Source organism: Geotrypetes seraphini, chromosome 1 (genome assembly GCF_902459505.1).
Source record: "Geotrypetes seraphini chromosome 1, aGeoSer1.1, whole genome shotgun sequence".
In the NCBI taxonomy this organism is placed as follows: Eukaryota; Metazoa; Chordata; class Amphibia; order Gymnophiona; family Dermophiidae; genus Geotrypetes; species Geotrypetes seraphini.
Genome location: NC_047084.1, coordinates 265,867,294 through 265,882,009, shown reverse-complemented (window position 1 = coordinate 265,882,009; position 14,716 = coordinate 265,867,294). Strand labels below are relative to the sequence as shown.

At 40.6% G+C, this 14,716-nt stretch overlaps 1 protein-coding gene across 8 annotated transcripts in view; it reads right to left on the bottom strand.

Moving 5' to 3' along the window:
* HAUS3 (HAUS augmin like complex subunit 3) overlaps positions 1–14,716 on the bottom strand; it is a 48,707-nt gene that overhangs the window by 24,278 nt on the left and 9,713 nt on the right. For 4 of the 8 annotated variants that reach the window (XM_033950809.1, XM_033950820.1, XM_033950833.1 and 1 more), the window contains exons 3-4: positions 12,519–13,232; positions 1,445–1,887 (exon numbers count right to left, since the gene is read on the bottom strand). In XM_033950809.1, the coding sequence (XP_033806700.1) occupies positions 1,445–1,887; positions 12,519–13,232 (1,157 nt within the window). Of the gene's footprint in view, positions 1–1,444; positions 1,888–12,518; positions 13,509–14,716 lie in introns of all 8 variants that reach the window. The other 4 variants (XM_033950773.1, XM_033950781.1, XM_033950790.1 and 1 more) reach the window with 2 other exon arrangements.

Genomic DNA, 14,716 nt, shown 5'->3' with positions numbered 1-14,716 from the left:
AGGGTGTAGATGGGCTGGAGTAAGTCTTAACAGAGATTTCGGCAGTTGGAACCCAAGCACAGTACCGGGTAAAGCTTTGGATTCTCGCCCAGAAATAGCTAAGAAGAAGAAAAAAAAAAAAAATTTTAAATTGAATCAGGTTGGGCAGACTGGATGGACCATTCGGGTCTTTATCTGCCGTCATCTACTATGTTACTATGACCTGCTCTAGGATGAGAGTGAAGACGCAGAACTGTCTTTAGACATCTCTGGAAGTGTTTGTTTACAAAAGGAACTCTGGCAGATATATATATTACAGCTCCACCTGTGATACAACTCCGTTTGACCGTACGAAGCTCAACTTTCTTTCTAAGACGAAGAAAGAAAGGATTCGCTGAGGCATAATCTAAGGGTGAGAAAATGAATTCTCTTCTTTTAGCTGGGCTACAAAGAATTGTATTGGTTATGGATAGGAAGGTTAGGTCCCATTGGTGATAAGCTATAATAGATTGCTGCTATTATCAGGACTTAGTATTGTAAGGAATTACTTTGTGTGTAAGAATTAGTCATATTTACTAATTTACTTAGTGATTACTGCGTAATAATTGTGTGCTGAAATATATGTATGTATTCAGATATATTGTGAACAATAATTAGTTATTATTTACTGCTGGCTTGTGAATATATATTTTTATATCTATAATAAAATATTTCATATAGCTTTGGTCTCTGTATTCGTATAAGTTGGCATAAATCCAAATCCTTGGGTGCAATTATGGGATATCCTAGAAACGAGATATGCATACGATATGTTTATGTTGCACTAATTAAGTTATATCCATAAATTTGCCTACAGGTGTTGGGGGAGGGTTGCATGGCGGCAGGAGTGGGCATCTCTCCTACTGCCGGGGGAGGGAGGGGGAATTAGCAGTGTTGGGTGATTGTGTCTTGCAGCAGGAGAGTGCGCATCTTTCCTGCCAATCTTCAATTTGGGATTGTTTTTATTTTAATTTGTTTTTGGGAGAGGGGTTTCTGCGTTGTCAACCTTTACTTTCGTGTGTGTGTGTCTGTCTGTCTATGTGTGTGTCTGTGTATATGTCTGTCTGTCTGTCTAACACCTGGCCAAACAAGGCCCTCATCCCTGCACATGATCAGGTTACACAAAACTGAGCATACATGGGAGAGGCTCGCCTCTTCTGTAGGCTAGGTTTTTGTGCATGCAGAGGGGGCAGGCCTCCATTGCACGTTTGATTTCATTTTAAAAAACATGCATGTGCCAGGAGAGAAGGGAGGCCAGCGTAATGTCAGCCTAGGAAAATACAGCAGGCTTGGTTGGGGGAGGGCTTCTACTGGTGAAGCCTGAAGACCCCTATCATCTAAAGCTGAAGATAACACCTTGATTTTGGAGGGGCCCAAACCTAAATTATAAAGGATGAATAGAGCAAACAGTCATTAAGATACATACCTGTGAGTAGTGGCATCATTTGAATCAATAGTGTTTCTTTGTTTTGGATACTGAATGAGTGGATCCAACAAAATATCTAACCTCTTCTCTAATCCTTTGCTGCTATGCTTCAACTCCTGAATTAGGTTTTCTAGCTGACGGTGAATTTCTCTGTGTTTCCTCAATTCAATTTCATAAGCCAGGTGAAGCAGCTCAAAGGATGATTTCTGCTTTATTAGTTGACCACACACCATATCTTGCCTAGATGTGTAATAGTCTTGTCGAGCAATCTGCAGATCAAAATCACCCTTCACAATAGGCATATTTAATAACTGTGCATTCTCTTTCACTAGGCAAGGGAGAGTTTCTTTATTAATTTGGTCCACCTGACTTTTTAAAAGCAACAGCTCATTTTTTAAGCTAGAAATCCTTGTCTCCAGGTGTTGTTCTTTGCCAGCTGCCTGCTTTAAAAGAAAAAATTTTATTAGAAGGGGTAAACAAGCCTGAGAAATAAAATATACGTGCAATACTTTTATTTATTCTCCCAACATTCCATTTTCAGTAATTTGCACCCTATAACAATTAGTGCTATGTTGTTATAACACAGTTCTAACAAGGAAAGTTACTTATCTATAGCAGGTGTTCTCCGAGGTCAGCAGGTATACTGTATATTCTCACATGTGGGTGACATCATCTACGGAACTCGGCACAAACAGATAAGTGTACTGTCACTTGAAATTTTAAGCACTACCTGTACCACACATGTGCTGTGCTTTCCCGCCTGACGTTGTTCAGGAACAAAGCTAAAAAGCCCACTAGGAGAGGTAAGTGGGCTGTGAAAATATATACCTGTTGTCTTCAGAGAACATCTGCTACAAGTAAGTAACTCTGCGTTCTCTGAGAACAAGCAGATATAACTCTCACATGTGGGACTCTCAAGCTGCCAGGATTATGCCTCTAGGAAAAGGGTTACAGTGAACAAACATGAGCCTGGCAAAACCCAAAAGGGTTTGAGGTAAAGTTGGCATTTCATCCTAAATTTTGCAAAACAGCTTGCCCAAACCAACTGGCCCATCTGGATGGTTCTCTAAAAGGCAGTGGGAAATGAAGGTATGTAGTAAGGACCAAGTGGCTGCTTTACAAATATCCTCAATAGGAGTAGAGTGAAAATAGGCTACTAAAGTTGACATAGCTCATACATTATGAGCTATAACACGGCCTTCAAGCATCAGTCCAACCCAAGTATATAAGGAGGAGATACAGTTCACTAGCCAAGTGCAGATGGCTCTCTTGGTGACAGGAGCTCCAAGTCTCTTAGCACTGAATGATATAAAGAGTTGAGTGGTATTTCTATGAGGTTTAGTATTATCCAAATAATATGCAATGAGCATGTTTACAGTCCAAGGTGTGGAGAGCTGCTTTACCAGGGTGACAATGTGATCTTGGGAAGAAAGCAGGTGAAACTATGGACTGATTGAGATGAAATTCGGAGGAGATTTTTGGGAGGAACTTCAAATGGATTCAGATGACACATCTATCACGGCAGCCAAATTTGCTAGGCCTACCCACCTCTGACGAAAGAGGAAGTTGCATCATCGAAGCAGACCGGCCTAGCAAAGACCCCGAGGCTGCCTGATGGAACATCTAAACTAATGCTAGTGACAGCTGTGTGGCAAAGTTAAACGCACATTGAGCTGCTGCTGCTGGTCCAGGGGTGGGGAGAGAAGACGAGGAAGGCAGAAGTCCGGGGAGATACGCAACGGCAGCAGGAAGTCACTAGACATACAGAACTGGCGCTGTACCACGTGTTGAGTACCTCTGGCCCTACGGGCCTTGTCCCCGCAGTAAAGGATCTGCTGAGTTGCCTCCTTTCCTTCCCCTTCGGATCAGCACTGGCAAACTCTCCTCGCCCTTACAACCGCCCACCCGCCACCCTCCTTCCCTATAGCCCGTGAGTCTGGCAGTCCCCCATCCTCACACCAGGCCCCTCTCTGCCAACTGGAGGGCTTCCCTCTGATGTTAGAGGGAAGTTTTTCTGGTCAGCCGGGGATCCTAGGCAGTTACCTCGACCGTCGGACACCGTCTTCCATCCAGCCTGGCTGCTCCTATCTTCATTGCTAGCTGCACTTGTTTGCCGGGACAGCACACAGTGGCTATCTTATAGGTTCTAAGGTGTTTACATAGTGTTAAGATAAACATATTAGGGGTTTGACACATTTTTGTACACCACGGTTTAGAGAGGGTACTTTGTGTATTAGGAAGAGCTTTTATGGTTCTATAATTTCTGCTATATTTTGGAGTGTATACAAATTGCGTATTCTTTGCTATAAATTGTTAATAAAAACTTATTGAGAAAAAATAAAATAAGCTCAATATAAAATCATAACTATTTGAGGCTTGTGCAGATGGGATCAGATGGTCGACAGAGATGGGGCAAGGACCGAGCTTGCGGGGACGGGACGGAGACGGGGACAAAATTTTACCCCATGTCATTCTCTATTCCAGAGCTCATTGGCAGAACTGTTTATATATGACAATCTTCAGTCAGATAGTCTGTCTTCAGTTCTCTTCTACTGTCCATAGTACAGAATTTCTCTCTATTCTATGCTTTTGTTCTCCATTTCATCCTACAATAGTCTGTTCAATGGGAACCATCTTTTCTTTTTGTTTTTCCCTTTAATTTCCTGTCTTCTCAAGAGGAAATGAATGGCTTTCTAGAATCTTTTCATCTGGCACTCTTGTATGTGCCATTTTATCTATTACCCTTTCTACTGTTTCCCCTTGAGTCTTCTGGTGTCCCTCACCTATACTCGGACTTGCCTGCCGTTCTGAGGTTGTCTCCTCTTTTTAGAGCCTCCCTGCACGTTGCTATTCTTTCATGGTTACTCTTTCCTCTTTTGGAAGACAGATTGTATGCCACTTATTATTCTCTTTTCTTCCCTTGCTCTGTCTACTCAAATAGAACAATATATCTACCTTTTGAGTGGCCAATACTCTCTCCATCCCATTTCATAAGCTAGGGAGTCCCATATGTGAGAATATGCTGCCTGCTTGTACTGGGATAAAGCACAGTTATTTACCGTAACGGGTGTTATCCAGGCAGATATTCTCACAACCCACCCACCTCCCCTGATTGGCTTAATTACTTGGGCATAAAATAGACGACCTCACGAGCCAACATCGGGCAGGAAGACACTCAGCACATGTGCGGTGCAGGCAGGCAAAGCTTTCTAAAGCTTAAAGAGACAGTACGCTTTTACACTGTCCATACCAGGCTCCATGGATGTCGTCACCCACATGTGAAAATATCTGCCTGCTGTCCCGAGATAACACCCGTTACAGTAAATTACTGTGCTTTCTCAGAGCCAATGTATAATTTCTGGTGAAATCTTTGATCAGAAGTAAACAATCATTAATAAAATTCTACAAAAATTAATTTTCAGTAAATTTTTTGTAGCAGTTTAAGAACACATTTTCAAAGATTGTCATTGGCTCAGAAAGAGCCACTGTAGATTGGATGTGCTCCCTAACCACATAAAAAGCTTGAGGAAGAAAGACATGCTATAAAAATATCAAAATAAGGATATTGTAAAATAGCAAAAACAATCCCACATAAACAGGCAAAAAAAGGAGATTAGGTTCTTATCTTGATAATATCTTTTCCAGTAGATAGGAATGGTAGGCTGAATCTTAGGGTACTCTATTCATTCTCATGAGCATACTGCAGAAATATGTCAAGCGCAACTTTTGAAACCTCTTCCTCCTCTCCCAGGAGTCTGCTGCCCCCTTCAGTTCATTCCAAAGCATGCAAGAGCTCTAGAGTAAAAAGATACGAGAAGGAAGGACACAGGGAACTCTCCAAAATCAAGGTTCTAGTCTGCTCATATAGCGTTATAACACTCAATAATAAAACTGTAATGTATAAACGAAAGATTACCATTGAACAGTAAAAACACATCAAATAAAAGCAACAATATTAGTGAATATTAGTGGAACTCTATTATCTCTTGAAATTCTATTTATAAACTGATTCTGAACCAATAGACCAACTGGCAGAAAAGTCTTATCTATGGAGAGGACCATGTTTCAAGTTTATTTAAAATTTGATTATATCCTATTATCATAAAGCATAAGGCAGAAACAGGCACATCAGAAATTATTGGGTGGGGAGGGGGTCAGCATACGATTTCTATCTACTGGAAAAGATATTATCAAGATAAGAACCTAATCTCCTTATCCAGTGCATTAGGAATGGTATGATGAACTTTAGGGACATACCTAAGCAGCCCCCAAAGACCAGGGTAGGAGAGATAAGCCTGCTTTCAGTACTGAGGATCCAAAAGCAGAATCCTCATGCACTGCCAAATCCACCCTATAGAACTCAGTCAAACTATTTGGGGAAGACCATGTCACAGATTTACATATCTCCTCCGGAGGTATCATCCTCAATTCCACTAAAGAGGAAGCTACTCCTCTAGTTGAATATGCTTTCAACCCCACTGGTGATTGTTTGCCACAGACAATGTAGATGGAGGAGATCGTTGTCTGAATCCACTGAGAAATAGTGGCCTTGGAGGCTGGTCTGCCTCTGGTTGACTCTCTGGTTAGGACAAAGAGATGGTTCGATAGACGAAAACTCAGTCACTTCCAGGCAAGAGAACTCTGTGGATGTCCAGCAGCCTGAAAGCCTTGTCTTTCTTCTTAGAACCCATAGATGTGAAAAGATGAAACAACCTTTGGCAAAAAGGAAGGTATTGTACACATTTCCGGGATTCTCAGAAATGGTTCCCTGCACGACAAAGCTTGCAATTCTGAGACTCTTCTGGCTGAGGTAATTGCAACTAGGAATACCGCTTTGATCATAAGATCCATGAGAGAAGCTTCCTCCAAAGATCCTCTAACATGATGTTGAGATTCCAGGAAGGCAAGGGATCTTGGGTTGGCGGCCTGAGCCTCAGAGCTCCTTTGAAGAATCTAATGTATGGGTCAGAAGCCAGGGAGACTCGTCTCTCTCGACCTATAAAGCAAGTCAGGCCTGCCATGTGCACCTTCAGGGATGCCACTGCTAACTCCTTGCTCGGGCCTTCTTGAAGGAAGGCCAGTACCAACGATACTGGGGCTTTGTTGGGCTCCAGATTCTCCTTATTGCTCCAGAACTGTAAAGTATCCCATGCCTTGGCATATGCTGAAAGAATAGATGTTTCTTGGCCTTCAATAGGGTGGGAATGACCACTTCTGAATATCCACATGCTCAAGAGCCATGCCGTAAGACTGGAGCGACCCAGATCTTCTAGAGCAATCGGCCCCTGTGTGATCAAGTCCAGATACACCTGGAGCTGGACACATTTGTCCACTTGCATGCATACTAGATCCACATACCAAGGATGCCTGGGCCAATCCAGGGCACAAGGATCATTCTCCCTGGGTGAGATGCTATGCAACAGATCACCCAGCCTATCAGGAGCCATGGAGGAAACACATATAGCAGCTCTGCACTTCCAATCTCGTATCTTCGGCTGAAAAACCGAGGTGTTTTGTTGTTGCATGCCGTTGCCATCAGATTGAACGTCGGATGCCCCCAATATCCTACGTCTTGGAATACTCACAGGGCCAACAACTACTCTCCCAGGTCCAATGTCTGTCTGCTGAGGTAGTCTGCTTGCACATTGTTCATTCCGGCTTCATGTGCCCCAAGATGGCCAGCAGGTGCTTTTCTGCCCAAGCAAAAAGTAGTTTCACCTCTAGTTGGAGCAATGTGTTTCTGGTGCTGTGGCACTCTCTGAGAAAACTCTTACGTTTCTGCTTTCCAGCACTGACTGTAGATTTCTCAGAGTCAGGTGGACCGCTCTCAGTTCTAGCCTGTTTATTCACCATTTCTGCTTGGATGGTGTCCATTTCCCTTGCACCTGGTGACCACTGAAGTGCGCCCCCGAGCCGAACAGGCTGGCATCTATTGTAAGTGTGAGCCCTAAAATTGATCTGACGTGGAATCCCTTTTGCTAGAGACTGTGAGTGGAGCCACCAGCTCATGCTGCTGCGGGCTGCCTCTGTCCAGGGAAGAGGGGCCTGTAAGGAGTCTCTTTGGGGGGAAACAAACAAGACAACAGCACATCCTGAAATGGACGCATATGCACTACTGCCCAGGGCACTTCTATGGCAGCAGCTATTGAGCCCAAAACCTGTAGGCAGTGCCACGCTGTAGGTGCTAGCAACTACAGGAGGTTCATAATTTGTCCCCTAAGCTTCTGTCTGCGTGCCTCTAGTAGAAAAACTCGTCCTTCCACCGTGTTGAAGAGAGCTCCTAGGTATTCCAAAGAACGAGTGGTTAACAATTGGCTCTTTTGAAAAGTTTACAATCCAGCCCAGACTCTACAAAGTTTGCACAATTGCCACCATTGCTCTTTCTCCCTCTTCTCAAGAGGGGGCTCTGATGAGTCAGTCATCTAGATAAGGATGAACCAGCCAGCCAGCCCACCCTGCGGAGATGAGCTGCTACCACTATCATCATCTTGGATGTCCAAGGCTGTTACCAGCCTAAAGATAGTACTGAGCATTGACAGGCATGTTAGATAGATTGTGAGCTCACCGGGACAGATAGGGAAAATGCTTGAGTACCTGATTGTAAAACCGCTTAGATAACCTTGATAGGCAGTATGTAAAATCCTAATAATAAACTTCATTCTCCAACACGTGAAATCTCAGGAACTCTGTGTGTGCTGGGAAAATTGGAATGTAGAGAAAGGCCTCTTTCAAATCCAGGACAGCTAGAAACTCTCCCGGCTAGACCGCTGCAATCAAGTTTCAAGTTTCAAGTTTAATATTTATTTGATTAATCGCCTTGTCAATATTCAAGGCGATTTACACATGAATAAAAATTACAGGATAAAAGAAATTTTAAAACAATTAAAAACTGACTTGACACAGACGATAACTAGACAAACTGGAAACAAAAGGAAGGTAGGGGAAGAAGTTACAATGTAATTGAGCAGAGTGGGAAACCAAAAATGGAAAACACAAAAGGATGGGATGAAAAATAGTTGAATGTGAGGAAAAAAGACAGTTAGGTCCAAAATTTTGTTGAACATTGATTAAAAGGAACCAATGGTATTAGATTACAAAAGCATCGTTAAATAAGAAAGTTTTAAGTTTATTTTTAAATTTGTCTAGATTGATTTCTTCACGTAAATAGATGGGGAGAGAATTCCAAGTTTGGGGAGCTGTCACTGAGAAAATATACTGACGGCGCGTATTTATTATTTTTAACGAGGGAATCATTAGTAAATGCTGTTGGTCTGATCTTAGGGTTCTATTGGAGGAATAAGGGATTAATAATTTATGAATAAAGGCCGGAGTATTAAACAGAAGAGATTTAAATGTGAGCAAACAAAGTTTGTAAGTTATTCTGTGGGCTACTGGAAGCCAGTGGGCTTCCTTAAGAAGAGGAGTTATATGGTCGAATTTTTTAGCTTTTGAAATAAGTCTGATAGCTGTATTCTGAATAATCTGAAGACGTTTGATTTCTTTTAGTGCTATACCATTAAACAAAGCATTGCAATAATCTAATTTTGAAATAACAAAAGAATGGATGAGAATTTTCAATGAGTCATTGCTAAATAGCTGAGAAATAGAGCGTATCTGTCTCAGTCTAAAAAAAGAAGACTTAATAACACTGCTAATGTGATCATGAAAGGAGAGTTTATGGTCCAAAATTACACCGAGTATTTTGGTTTTTTGTACAACTTGCAAAGGGAGTCCATTAATAGAGATTGGCAAGATAAGTTTAGGGTTGTCTTTCCAAGGAAAGAGCAGTGCATTGGATTTATTGATATTTAATGCTAATCGGTTATTGATTAACCAGTGGTGAATTTTTTCAAGTTTTGTGTTAATTAGGGTTATATCAGAAGGGTTATTAGGATCTATAGGATGCAGAAGCTGTATGTCGTCTGCATAAGCAAATGTATTGAAACCAATTGATTGACATAATGTCAACAGAGGAGCAAGAAATATATTAAATAAGAGAGGAGATAGTATAGAACCTTGAGGAACACCATGCGTTGTAGAAAAAGTATCAGAAATTGTATTGTTAAAAGAGACAGTTGAGGAACGATTCGAGAAATAAGATTGGAACCAGGATAGAACTTGGCCCGTGATGCCTATTGTTTGAAGTCTATGTATTAATAAATCATGATCGATCGTGTCAAAAGCTGATGAAAGGTCTAAGGAGACTAGAAGAACTGGCTGATGATGGTCCAGAAAGTAACGAATAGAGGTAGTCATACCTATTAAAGAATGTTCAGTGGAATGGTATTGCCTGAAACCAGTCTGATTAGGGTGGAGAATGTTAGTTTTTTCGATAAAGTCAGAAATTTGGTTATAGACCACCTTCTCCATTAACTTGGATAAGAATGGGATATTGGCTATGGGTCTATAGTTTGCACAATCCTCAGCACTAATTTTATGATTTTTTGAAATAGGATAAATAATTGAATGTTTCCAGTCATTTGGCATAATGCCTTGTTTTAAACTTTCACTAACTAAAGTATGTATTATTGGACCAAAAATGCAAAAATATCGTTTTAGGAGAAAAGGAGGAATAGAATCGGTTTGTGAACCTTTTATATTAATGGTTTTGATGATAGATTCAATTTCCGTAAGACTTGGGATATTAAAGGAAGAGCATTTAGAAGAGAATGAAATGTGATCGGGTGATAAATGATCATATTTAGAGGAAGAGTTTATTTTGAAAGAGGTTCTAATCTCTTCAATTTTTTTTTGAAAGTATAAGGCAAGTTCGTGGGCTGTGAGGTTAGTCTCAATGGCTGGTGTTTTCCGTTTGTCAGAATAAAAAATTGAATTTAATATTCGATATAAAGTAGCAGAATTTGGAGCTTTTTGAATTAAGCCTGGGTAGAATTTTGTTTTGGCGAGATTTATTTTTATTTTGTAGAAATTAGAATGTTTTTTAAATAACTCATAATTAGATTTTGATTTGTCTTTTCTCCATTTGCGTTCAAGAGATCTTAATTGTCTTTTTATAAGGGAAAGTTCAGCTGTATACCATGGGTTAATGGTTTTCTTTGCCGGGAAGATTTTGGTTTGTTGGGGCGCTATTTTATCAAGTAGCCTAAGGGTGTTTTTTGACCAAAGTTGAACCGAATCATCTAATGAGATGGATGTAAAATCAAAAAAGTCAGATGGAATTCCAGCCAATATTATTTCAGAAGACAGATTATTGAAGTCTCTAAATTTGATTATTTTATGTTTGAAGGATTGGGGATTAGTATAATTGAGTTTATATTAAACTGATAACAGATAATGATCTGACCAAGGAACTGCTAAGCAGAAATTTAATGAATAGTTAGTTATTGATGAGGAAGGGATAAGAACCATATCAAGTGTATGTCCTTGGTGATGTGTGGGTTCAGATATTAAAGGGTGTAAATCAAGATGATTAAGATGCGTAAGAATAATGTTGGTTTGATAATTCTTGGGGTCATCAAAATGAATATTAAAATCTCCCAAAATTAAAGGGTTAGTAGTGGAGGAACCGAAATCGAAAAGAAGTGATTGCAATTCTGATAAATTTTCATTATTGATTGGAGGAGGCAAGTAAATAAGACAGATCTCACCGTCTCCATCCAGAAAAATGGAACCCTCAGGGCAGCACTGACACATTTGAGATCCAGAATGGGGCTCCAGTCCTTAGAATTTTTCTTAGGCATAACAAAGTACAGTATATTGAGTATCTGCCCAAGCCCAAGTATTCTTCCAGAAATGGTTCTATGGCTTGAATATCCAGCAATCTGTTTAACTTTGCCCCGACTTGGACCGCCCGATACGGTCAGCCCGCTGGAGAATCCACAAACCAGTCAGACAGAGGGTATGCAAACTGTATCTTGTAACCTTCTCTAACAATATCCAAGACCCAAAGATCTGTGGTTATGCCTTCCCAGGCCTCTGAAGGGTGGCTGGAGGCCTGATATTGTGGTTTCTTGGCTTCCATTGTTGCATGGGAACCTGCATTTTGAATTTTCTGGCTTCCAGAAAATCTCTGTCTGGAATCTTGATAGAATCTCTGAGATGAGCCTCCTGAAGCATACTGGTGAAAACATCAAGACCCCAAAAGGAGATCCAGTTCTGGCTTCTAGCCACCATTTTAAGTAAAGGAAAATACTAGCATATTGTCACAAGACTTTTGCACAGGTTTACCCTTATCTTATCTCTTATCTATCAGACTTTGCCTATGTGCCAAAGCAGACCCTGACTTAAGGCTAATCAAGAAACCTTAAGAAATATGCATTATAACTTTTGGATTGTCACATGCCATAGTAAGATTGGAGACATATCAGAAATGTACACACTGGGAATCACTTTATTGTAACTGTTATTATGTATTCATATGTCACGTGAGATAGTAGCTTTGTGAAGCACATGAAATAGATAAACAATAAGTTACCTTGGTCTAATCCTCACTGTAAATGCATTATGAAATTATAACCTTGTAGAACATTAGGTAGCATTAGCTAAGTAATTAATGGAGCTATGATTCTCAATAAAAAGGGGGAGAGACCATTCATTTGCAGCGCCTCCTCCCAATTCTAAGACTGTGTGTTTGTGTTTCCTTTGTGGCATTCCTACAACTGGCCATAAGATCATCCTGGCCTTTGCCAAAAAGCATCTCTCCCTTGAAGGGGAGCCTACTAAGCCTGCCTGATGTCTCCTCTCCACACAGGTATAGGCCATTATCAAAAGAGATCCCTGATTTCACAAAAAAGACCACGACTAGAGCAAAAAACCACCAAACTATTACAAAATAAAAAAGAAAGTAACCAAGCAGATCAGAAGACACCTTTTATGCTCACCTGCAGAAAGAGAAGTTGAAGGGGGAAGCAGACTCCTAAGAGAAGGAGGTGGTTTCAAAAGCTGTGATTGACATCTTTCTACAGTATGCTCACAAGAATGGACAAAGTACCCTAAAATTCAGCATACCATTCCTATTGTGCTGGAAATACAAAATATTTTTAAAAAACAATTTAACAATTAACACATCTTACAAGAAAGTTTTAAAAAGTAGTATTTACTCACCAACACGTACCTTGCTTTGAATAGAATGAATATTATGCCCTGCCCATTGAAGGCCAATTTTTACGCTTTCACTCCTAGATTTTAAATGAATGAACTGGTTTTTAGCACAAATATATGCTAACTGTAACCTGGCCATTTCATGCCGTCTCTCCTCACGAATGTCAATACTTTCATCATAGATTGAGGGTCTGTTGATATCAACAAGCTGAAAATTCTCTTCATTTGAACTTTCAACCAACTCAGTTATTCCTTCAAAAAATTGCTTCTTAGTGTACAAAGTAAGTGCAGAAGTGCTTTGTTCTTCCTGGGACAAATACTTCTCTAGCACAAGCTGGGACAAAAATGTTATCTCAGGACTTCTATCCTGCCCTCCAGAAACAGTGAAGAATGAGCTGAGCATCTTAACACTTTCAATAAGGGCTTGAAGTTCACTATTTATTTTAATATTTATAGCATTCAGAGCTCTGTGGGTGTCTTTGAGAACTTTGGTCACTTCTTCCTCTTGATCTTTCAACACCAAAGACATATGGCTAGTAGAAGCAGTCATCATTTGGAGTTTGTTACGCTGCTGAATTTTTTTACTTTTTACCTTTTGCAGTGCCTGAAGTTCATCCTCTAGCTTCACAAATGCCACTTCATCTTTACAAGTGTTTTTCGATTCCGATTTGCAGGTTTTCAGAACCTCGTCCAAAGCTTTTTCATCTAAGATAAACTTGCCAGACTCCTTAAGAGAATTAAAGGCTATCAGTTTTTCTTCAGGCAACACATGTTGTCCGTTTATATTTCCACAAAACCACTCCAAAAATGACTTATCAACCGTCTCAAACAGCCAATCAAAATCTTCACCATTAAGTTTATTTGCTTTTTCATAACCAAGTTTTCTTATTGTTTCAACAAACAGACTTCCAGAGCTCATGGTAACCACTAAATTTGAAAATATTTTCCAAAAACTGGTTCCTGTTAAAAATCCTCAAATTCAAGAAGCAGAACCTGTTAAATCCTAATAAAAAAGCAAAATAGTTTTTAAAATAGGCATCAGGTTTAATAAGAATTCAACCTATAGAGCACTAACCCCAAATTCTTTAATGTCTGGCTAACGATAGGTGTGTATATCGGCACGCCTAGTCAATGTAGGCACCTAACTTAATAGGCCAAATCAGTGCTGACAATTAACACCTCACAATTAATATTAGTTGGACTTAAATTGAATGTTAGGCAAACAGCTTGGAAGCACCTACATAAAAGTGGGCATGTTTCGGATTATGCGGCCGATTTTGACTTAAGCGCACACATTTAGGCCAAGAAAAAATCCTGGCATAAATATGGTGCGCCTAAAAAGTCGCACAGCAACGCCTAATGCCACTAAGGCGTCACTAAGTACCATTATATACAATACGCCTAATCTTTATAGAATCATGCTTAGTGCTGCACTAATCGGTACCAATTTTTTAGGGGATATATGCAGAATTGAGCCTTGGATAAATAAGCATGGAAATGTAATTAGTAGTCAAAATACTCAATTCAAGCATCTCTCTAACTAGATTAAGCCTCAACAAATTTTCACCAAATCTAGGATTAGTCAGTTTCTTTTCCACCCACACCCAATGTTGTCCACACTGAAGTTCGAGGGGTGGGATGATCCCCTCTACTGATGTTCGGGGGTGGGGGAGGACCTTTGCAAAATTAAATGCAGCTCCTTTAGAAACTGATTTACTACTGTTCTATGGCTGCAGAATTAATACAACGTGCTTTTTTTAAAATTTAAATACTTTGCAATAAAATAGTTAATTGCTATTAACAGATCTCTCGTTTACCTCTCCTGTGCCTGGCGCAATGCTTCTCTCATTGTGAATAGTGGTGGCAGTCAGCAGAGCTCCAAAGTTAACTTCCTGTTTCAGGTCTGGCAGAGCCAGACTTTTCACTCCTCCTTAGGTGCTCAGGGGATAGGCCTACTAAGAGATTCTTCCAGTCTGCTGCCCCCTCCCTCCAGGCTGATGACAGCACCCCTACTGAATCCCAAGCAGGATTGGGAAGACACCTGGGAGACTGCAGCGCTCTGTGCCAGGCCTGCCCTTAAGAGGGCTGAGGTTGGACTGGTACAAGTCGGAGTTGTAGAGCTGCAGGAAGTTGGATGGTACAGCAGCCAGAGGACAGATGAAGGAGCACAGTACATGCAGGGAGAGAAAGTTGCTATAAGTGTCTGGGTCC